Genomic DNA, 10,256 nt, shown 5'->3' with positions numbered 1-10,256 from the left:
AATGCCCCAAAGGATCAACGAACTCCACGAAGCGAAAGGAAGATCTACTAGACATTAATTAAATTATAAATATATCAATTCATGTGAATATGACTGAAAAATTTCATTTTTTCTGAAAAGGTAGTGTCTATTTACTTGTGACCACGCTGTGTACACACTCCAGGAAGTATTTTGAGAATTTAACATTGCATGAACAACTTTATTATTTCCTTTTATAGTAGCGATAAACTCAAAAGTAAACTCTGTAATATAAGTTTTTGTATGTGGATGCCATATAAACATAAAATTAACATAAAAACATACCATTAATATTCAATTTATACAACTGACATATAAACACTCCAGGAAGTATTTTGAGTATTTAACATTGCATGAACAACTTTATTATTTCCTTTTATAATAGCGATAAACTCAAAAGTAAACTCTGTAATATAAGTTGTTGTATGTGGATGCCATATAAACATACCACGCACTTTCTACCTTTTTGCATTAATATACTATTATTCTAAAATTATCACTTCTAAGTATGTGCAGTTTTCATACAATACATAGTCAAGAAAGTTAAGTTGATTTTGTTCCATTGTTATTTTATTTAGATCACACCTGTTCTGTCCAAGGGTGGTTGGGATCTAATGCTGCATGTTGCTCAAGAATATTGGTAGCTGTGTCCTTCAATAGAAGATTAAGAGGTATCTCAAAGTCACAGCCTCTCCTATGTTTGATGAAAATGACCAGTCAATCATGTGCATAACATTCACTCTGGGTAAATCCAAAGTTAACTGTGAAGTTAAGAACATTAATTCTAAACAGTGGTAGATGCCATCAGTCTGATCAGTTAGGTAGAGTAGTTCTAATACAGCATAAATGGCAGTTCATCATCTAAGCAAGTACATATATTGCGTTTGTGTTTTCTGTTATAACAAAGGTTGTGCTTTTGTATTTTATGTTGTGTTCAGCTTCTCTGTTTCGTACTCACACACACTCAAGTGTTCAGACAAACTCAGTATTACTTTCTAATAGATATCTTGTTAGACATGTTATTCAGCAGCGCCATCTCATTGTTCTTAAGATAACAAATTTATCTGAATATACTACATCTGATAATTTCAGAAGTAAACACATTGTCGTTTATGATTTCTTCATGTGAGATTCACTTTCAAAACTCTCTTTATATTTCACTTCTCAGCTTTTATGTGTTTGTCATTTTTTAGTATTATATTCTGATGCTTTGTCCTACTCGCTCTTTTTTTAATTATCAAGATAATTACTAAATATATTTTTACTTACCCCAAACAACTGCCTAAGATCAGGATCTCTGAATCGAAAAGGGATGTTACTGACATGAAGACGTTTTGGCTGGTTTGACTTAGATGTGTCAGTGCCTCCGTGTTGACCAGGGATTAGTAACGACACAGCTGGTTCAAAATCTGTTTGCTGTAAAAACAAAAATTGTTTCCATGCTTTTGCAAAATTCTATCTGAAAAAACAACAACCTAAAATCTGTGAGGTTCAATAATTTACAGAAGTTGTGGGGATTGTTTCCTCAGTCAGGGATTCTATTATAGGAATTGTGGAACTTATTTTTAGTACTGAGGATAATAAGGTTAAGCGTGTTGTCCAAGATTATATTATAATTATAAGATCCTTATTTTAGATGTTTATATTGAAGTCTATTGTACAGTTAATAAGAGTTATGTACGCAATTTTAGGAAAGCTGACTTTGAAAACTGTAATAAGGTATGAGAATGAACAACTGTGAGGCTAATCTAAATAGGCAAAATATGAATGTAGCTTGTTTGATTAAGCTACCTAAAAAGAAATTTACTGTAGATTTGACTTTAAGATTAAATAGTTGTTAACTGCATATATGATAAGGTATTGTTGACAAAAGCATAAGTTAAAACAATCAATAATACAGAAAATTAATCAAATTCTCTGGAAATAGTGGTTTTTTATTTATAAACAAGCTAGTACAGCAAGATTAATCGTCTTATACAATGGATCAAACGAAACATTCCTAACAACTCAACACCTTTGGTTCAATAACAAGTGCGCGACGTGAAATTTCACCCCGAAATACATCTCACTGAAGACCAAAAACACTTCAAGTTCAACCAAGAAAGCCCCGAAATCAGCAATGCAGACCTGGGTAAAACAAGAGATCAAGAAGTGTTAGAGACAATGTAAGTGCACACCTTAAAATAGTTCACAGTGAGCTGTGTTTTCATCTTCACCCAGTGGAACTTGATCTCTTGGATAGAGACATACGTGAAAATATAAGTCAGCTCATACTTACTTGAAGCAGGAAAGAAAACTGAATAATCTGACTAAACATGAAAACATCTCAAATCTAGTAGAATATTACCATTTAAAATTCCATCCTAAGTTGGTAAACCTTTCGAATTCCGAGTTCACAAAAACCGAGTTTAATCTACTTAGTAAAGTAGATTTTGTAAACCAGACTTTGAAAATCTCGCAATAGATATAGAGTTAGCACTTAATGTTGATTCTGACACTTTAACAAAGAATATATGCTCTGAAATCATTGAAACTTCTTCCGAGAACTATGCAAAAATGGAGATGAAGAGTCCAAGCAGATAATATCTATAAAATCTAAAATTAAAAATGATTGTTTAGTAATCACAAAAGTGGACAAACTTAATACGACTGTTGTACTTGAAAAGCAAGATTATCACGGTAAAATAAACGATTTTCTTTGTTCTAACAGTTTCACGCTCCTAAACATAGACCCCCCACCAAAACCTTCAACAAGAATATTAAATCTTTGTTGAACAACAGCAAAAGCCTACTTAACGAACTCCCGCCACGTCTGTATGGACTTCCTATAAACTACACAAAACGAATATCCCTATCAGACCTGTTGTTTCCTGTACTAATGCTCCTGCTTACAAACTAGCACAGAAAGCTTCAAAATATTTTCAAAAATCTAACTGGTTTTAAACCTAAGTTTGGTATAAATAAACTGGAGTTTGTAGAAAAAATCGAAAATGTATAGACACATTTAGATATTTGTAATCTGTTCACCAGTATACCTGTTAATGAATAGTAATTTAATAAACACTGGTACAGATATGTTTATGATGTGATTTGTCTTTGGACAGGATCCAAACGTCAACTTGACAATTTTGTAATTTTTCTAAATTCACAAAACATTTTTTTTTAAATTTACGATGGAATTGGATGAAAACGGAAGCATTAATTTTTTGGACTTAAATATTGACATAAATAACGACACACACTCCTTCAAAACCGACTTTTAGTGACATCTTCACACATGCTTCTTCAAGACATCCAATATCTCACAAAATCACTGTATTCCATAGTTTATTACACAGAATTATCACTTTACTCTTGTCATCTGAAGATTACGAAACTGAATTAAAAACTATAAAACAAATTGCTGTTAACAATGGTTATACAACAATGTTAATTAACACATTGTTGTTTAACAAACGGAAAGCCATAAATTTAAAATCAATATCCCCACATACTGTACTAAACGACAGCAAATACAAAAAGAAATGGTTTAAGATGAGCTACATTGGAAAACCTTCTCACAAAATATATAACACACCGAACAAAGAAATCTACAGACATCTTCTATTATAAAAACAACATAGGAAAATATTGTGCAACAACAAAGACAGAATAGAAAAACAACAGTGGTGTTTACCAATTAACGTGTCAAGACTACAATAATGTATACGTAGGTCAAATAGGACGTTCCATAGAAACGAGAATTAAAGATCATTCTAGAAGATGGAAATTAAGGAAAGTAGATTCAACCTTTGCTTATCATCTTATTAAAAGTAAACACCAAGTTGATTTAGAAAAATACTGTGAAAAGTGTAAAAACTAGATAGTCTGGAAAGTCTAAAAATAAATACAGAAAAGTTCTAAACGACCAAACCAACTTAACCTCTTCCCCACTTACTCTAGGTGAATGTCAAGGTCACATCCGGTTCCTTGTTTAAACATATAGATAAACTCTGTTACAAAACATTTCAGCCTGTACCTGATGATGCCTTTACTGGCGAAACCATGGTCGTGAATAAATGACGTATTTATGAAACGTATAATTGTCTTGTTTTTCCTAAATTCTGTAAATTTTTTAATACTTTAAGAAGATATAAATCTAATTTATTCTATGATAAGAAATAAAAAATAACACAATAACTTCAGCTTCATTTATAGGTAGAGGAATGGTACCTGAAGTAACAGGGTGTTCAGTTGATTCTAACTTAAATCATAAAAGCACACATACAGATTAATTTAACCATAGTGATAGGAAGATATATATATATATATAAATATATATGATTCTTACGGTTTGTTGCTCTACGCCATTACTGGTGACTACTGGAGCAGTGATTGTGATGATATCCTTCTGGTCAGTCCGTTGTTGAGCACAAGTTTGTGCATGCTCGCCATTCTGTGTATATTGACCATAAGAAGTCATCTGTGTCTGTACCATATGCTAGGAAAGGAATATATATATATGATAAAACGCACATGTATGAGAATAAAGTCGTTTTAGCTTTATAAAAAGTACAATCAGTGTTGTGATATTAATGTTATTTGATAATTTACTTTTTTTAACTGTTTTTTTTTAACAAGCCACTAATACCGTAGAATGAAATCTAGGACAGTTATATTCTTTTCTGTAAACATAATAAACGTTATTAATATAATATATACACATTGTATCTGTTTCTAGAATTGGATCTATTTACAAATTACCTGTAAAGCATGTACCAGTTCTATGATTCTTATCTACTTTTCTATGTATGAACACTTTTCTTAGCCTCACAGTGGCAGAGCACAGATAGCCCTTTGTGTAGCTTTGCGCTTAACAACAACAACAACACTTTTCTACATAAGTAACACTGTTAAGGTATTTTAAAAATACTTAATAGTAGTTCAATTACATTTTCAATAAACTCTCTCTAGTACTAGACTATACATTAAAGTTTGTTTGTAATTAAGCACAAAGCTACACAAAGGGCTATCTGTGCTCTGCCCACCACGGGTATCGAAACCCGGATTCTAGCGTTGTAAGTCCGCAGACATACCGCTGTGCCACTGGGAGGCATATATTAAAAAGACATCGTCCATCATAATTGTAAGTCTGGATCTAAATAGACAGTCTAGTATTTGAGATTTTTTTTCTAAAGTGACTTTTTTAAAGTGTAAATCCGCAGAAAATTTTACCAGAAAATAACCTACGCAGAAGATATTTCATATCTAAAATAGCTGGGATGCAAGAAACTCTACTATCTCTGGTCATTTTCTAATGAACTTTTAAAGCTAATGGAGAAAGGTAGTTACGGCGTTTAGGATGTATTTTGTTATCTTTGAAATGTAACTTATAAGCTGTACCAAGTAAAATATTGAGCTACTCTACAAGCTCAACTGAATACTAAATACAAAATGTTACAAACCGTGAATAAACAAGAAATATAACAGTGCAGTAATAAATGAATACACATAACATTAAAAGTAATTTGAATTAATATTTTTACTAATAATAGTTACGAGTACATAAACACAGAAATTACAAAGCATGACATTACTCTAATTAGTATGTGTATATACACATCCCCGATACTTCTGTTCACTTACAAAATCAATATCTTATTGGTATGTTATGAAGTTTAATTGAACTGCACGTAAAATGCAAAGAGTTTTGCACAGTTTGCTCGGATATTCGTATAATACATATGTGGGTGTGTTGCTTGCATGCTAAATGTTATCATACTATTACTAGTATAAAACAAAATGTGGGCCGATAAATATTATAAATGTTGATATTACTAAATACGATATATAAGTTAATAATTGAGTTTAACATTTTATACGTGATACACGTATTTTGTACATTTTGGTTGACAACTTCAGACCAAATTTCCCGGAATGGTGAACGTTAGATGACCAATACGTTATCATACCATGACAGTAATAGGATGGTTGTGCAGACCGATAGCACGTTTCAAATGTCATCACTTTTTCTTATTATGTCTCAGCGGAGAGACATACTGTTTTTCTATTGTTTCTTCTTCTGGTTCCAGACACTTTTCAATCGACTGCCATTCCTTTCTTTCTCGGCGGATTAACTTGAAACTTGATATGGTTAAAACTTAGTCCAATAAGCCCAGAAACTCTTCATTTTTTTCAATAATTAGGTCTTCTTAATGATTCTGTGAAGTCAAAAGTCATATTTACAACAACCAAGATGAAAATTGACACTAATATGAATTTTCAAGCGCCAAATACAGCATATAAAATAGTTGGATTTCCCCATTTTGAGTCTTTTTTTTATGGGGGGGGGGGTCAATTACTCGGCCGTATTTTGATCAATTTTCATGACGTTTGGTACAAAGATACTCTTCTACAGGACTCAAACATTGAAAAACAAAAATGTTGGGGTTTCCAGTTTTTAATAATTATGGGGGGGGGGTCAAGCTGCCACGAAAAGCATAAGTTTAGAATTTTTTGACAATTACTCCACCAATTCGGCCAACTTACATGGGATTTGACACAAAGATACCTTTTACAGACCCCAAACAGAGATATAAACAATTTTGGAACTTTTGTCTTTTGCTCAATTTTTCAGCAAGGAAAACACAATTTGGGGTTTTCGTAAACTATTCATGTGTATGTCAACCAACTTACATGTGTACGTCAAACAACTTACATGGAATGTGGTACAAAGATACCTTCTTGCAGGTCCAAGTAGCGATATACGCAGTTTTCGATTTTTCTAGTGCCAAAATTGGCCATGTTGGAATTGCATGGCGGAGACAGTTTGTATTCACCTTCTTTAATTTTTATTTTGTTTTCCAGAAAAGGGGTTTTGAGCAACACGTAACTTAAAAAAAAGTACACAAATACTTCACTTAGTTTAATGCCCTTTGATGTCTTAACATTATAAAATTCGTAAAAATTCAACATAACACTACAAACCTCAAATGCTTTAAAATTTATGTATATAAAATACTTGTCATGTAGGCCTTCAGCAATCTTTATTTATTTATTTTTCTTCCATTTTTTTTAAAGAAATAGCACGCAGAAACACTGTAAGTCTTAAGTGTAAATATTTTTCTCGTTTGTACTTGACACAACACTAATGTATAAGTAAACCTGACACCTTCTGCATCTTTACTTCCTACAAAAATTACTATTTATCTTGGCCAAAGATAAATAGATTATGATAGAGTTTAACACCATTAGTAATGTAAACCAACTCTCAATCTGAGCTGCTTCTAGCAATCGATCACACAACCACGAACAAGAACAACAACAAAAACCATTCCAAAAGGCTGTGTAAAACGTACGCATAGCAAACAGCGAGACGAATTTAGCGTATTGGCTTTAGGCCTACTCTCCGAAAGATAAATGATTTACTGACTATGAAATCAAAATTAATAATAAATCAGATATATTAGTGAGAAGAAGAAAATGCATAATTCACATAGTCTAAGACGTATTTTCCATCATAGAATAAATTCCCTAACTGCATGTATGTACGGTATCAAAATCCATATTTGTCGTTTTACCATCATACATTCACATCAAGCATCACTGATATTTATCAACCACAAATCACAATGCAGAGAGCATAATACAAAGAATCGGAACTGTATACAGATAAAAGCGAGAGTTTCAGCGGTTGACTATAATATTTTTGTTTTTAAACCGATAGTTTGGTTCGATAAATATGAATCAAATAATCGATTTGTGTGAAATATAAGGAAGGCACACGTAAGTGATCGAAACCTTATCCGTTTAAAAGGCAGACCACACTTCAACAGTTGCAGTAAATCCTACTAAAGTTACGATTAGCTTTAGCCTAAGGTAATGGTATAGTAGATTCCAGTACCTTTACTATGCTCAATAAATGAAAAATGAAAAAAAAAAAAACACAAACAAACTTCAGATTACTGTTACAACAATCCAGATATAACTATCACAGTGAAATAGATATATAGCCGTAAACGCATAAATTAGCAAATTTTAATTAAAACAATTAAAATAAAAGAGAAAATATGTTCACAAACACATTTAAGAATTAACAAATCATTACTGTTATTCACAATGATAATTGTAGTTGGTAGTTGTTTATAGCTTTGTTTGTTTGTTTTGAATTTCGCGCAAAGCTACACGAGGGTTATCTGTGCTAGCCATTCCTAATTTAGCAGTGTAAGACTAGAGGGAAGGCAGCTAGTCATTACCACTTACCACCAACTCTTGGGTTACTCTTTTACCAACGAATAGTGGGATTGACCGTCACATTATAATGCCCCCACGGCTGAATGGGCGAGCATGTTTGGTGAGACGGGGATTCGAACCCGCGACCCTCAGATTGCGAGTCGAGCGCCCTAACCACCTGGCCTTGTTTATAGCCTAGAAGCTATTAGTCTTATAATTAAAAATCCTACTCAACAGTAAAGGGCTAAGATGCCCAGGTGACAAAATTATTTCAATCAACTTTAGTTTACAAAAAGCCTACCTTAAAAAAGGTATTTGAGGACATGAATGTAAGAAATATGATTTCACTAGCAAATCCAAAGTTATACTATTATAAAAAGGTACAGAATTCCTGTTGACGGGCGATGATGTGGATTTTGAGTTTTGGAAGACAAGTTAAACGTTATTGGAATGGAATTGGAAAGGATTGATGTAGTTCACTACGTTAGTCAAATATCAATTCATAATGCAACCAAGGCATAATTATAGTGTTTCCGCCTTTAGATTAAAAGAAAAAAACCGGTTCCGGGTCTCAGATCCATTGAGACTCATCAGAAATTTAGGTAACTGGATAAAAATCACCTCATAAATTTTAAAAAATTAAAATGTTGTAAACAGTAATTCCAGAAGAGTTTCCTATCAACAAAGTGTACACAAATATTAGTTGAATTATGAAAAATCATGTACTATGTTTCTTATAAAACTACATACTGCTAAGCATGTGTATGAATTTGTTTTATATTATCGAGCGATGACGTGGTGGTTAGGGCGCTCCGCCTATAAGCTGCTGGTCGCGGGATCGAAACCCGTTGCCGAACATATCACCCTTTTCGCCGTGGGGTGTTATAATGTGACGGCCAATCCCAATATTTGCTGTTAATAAGAAGTTCAAGAGTTGGTGGTGAGTGGAATTGACTTCTGACTAGCTGCCTTCCCTCTAGTCTATCGCTTTTAAATTAGAGACGACTAACGAAGATAACCTCAGAGTAGCACTGCGCGAAGTTCATCAAACAAACAAATAAATAAACTGACGAGCGACAAAGTTACCATTTCTGAACATTTCAAATTTTTTTTAATATAGAGAGAAGAAACATTATGTGCAAAAATAACAAAATAAAAGCACTCTTTCGACATTTTCATGTACCCTCTTCAGTCCAGCAGACTAAAGAAAACACATTGACATGTCGAAAATAGTCCTAGTTTTTGTACTAATATTTTGTTCCCAAAGTGAGTTTATTTCTTAAATTTAACTAACATACATGGTATTGTATGTTTTACATTTTTACTTGAAATAGCTTTATCTGCATTCAAGTAAATACCGGACGTTTATATTGTGTAATTCATCGATAACAAACACAACAGATAGAGTTTTACTTTATGGTTGAATTATTCTAGCTCATATCTACATATATTTTATAAATTCCTAAGCGATCCTGTGCGAATTGAGAAATTTCAGCGATTTAAAATCCTCTAGTAATACAGATAAAAATACAAACTTACTAATAACGTTGCAGAACTAAAAAATAAAGTACAAACGTTCAACTACTTGAAATCTCCGGCCAGGATAAGAAGTATGAATAATTCATACACACATACGAACTTCTCGTGCATACGTATTCTTTACTTACAAAGCATCATTCCTTAGAGAAATGCTTATCAATAAACCAGGTCAATTACTGTAATAAGCTCAACTCCTTCAATACTTCATTAAAAATCCATACTGGTTTCATAAAGTATATGAACCATTAAAAATTGAAATTTAAGTCCATCTTGCTTTAGTATGCTAAACACAGCTCGATCAAGAAAAACGAAATGAAACAAAAAACTTCAGAATACTATAATTTTAATACAAATACTACCATGATGAAAAAATGTAACCTCGACACTGAGGTAAAAAGTAGTAAACAATACTATAATTTTAATACAAATACTACCATGAAGAAATAAATGTAACCTCGACACTGAGGTAAAAAGTGGTAAACAATACT

The 10,256-nt window shown here is 32.5% G+C and overlaps 1 protein-coding gene across 3 annotated transcripts in view; it reads right to left on the bottom strand.

The window, feature by feature from the left end:
- Window positions 1-4,495, bottom strand: part of LOC106457921 (RNA binding protein fox-1 homolog 1-like) — a 55,662-nt gene extending 51,167 nt beyond the window's left edge. For all 3 annotated transcript variants that reach the window (XM_022384006.1, XM_022384005.1, XM_022384007.1), the window contains exons 1-2: window positions 4,349-4,495; window positions 1,288-1,434 (exon numbers count right to left, since the gene is read on the bottom strand). In XM_022384006.1, the coding sequence (XP_022239714.1) occupies window positions 1,288-1,434; window positions 4,349-4,495 (294 nt within the window). The remainder of the gene's footprint in view (window positions 1-1,287; window positions 1,435-4,348) is intronic.
- Window positions 4,496-10,256: the final 5,761 nt, after the last annotated feature.

This window comes from Limulus polyphemus, unplaced genomic scaffold (genome assembly GCF_000517525.1).
Source record: "Limulus polyphemus unplaced genomic scaffold, Limulus_polyphemus-2.1.2 Scaffold393, whole genome shotgun sequence".
Taxonomy (NCBI): domain Eukaryota; kingdom Metazoa; phylum Arthropoda; class Merostomata; order Xiphosura; family Limulidae; genus Limulus; species Limulus polyphemus.
This window is presented reverse-complemented; position numbering and strand designations above follow the sequence as displayed.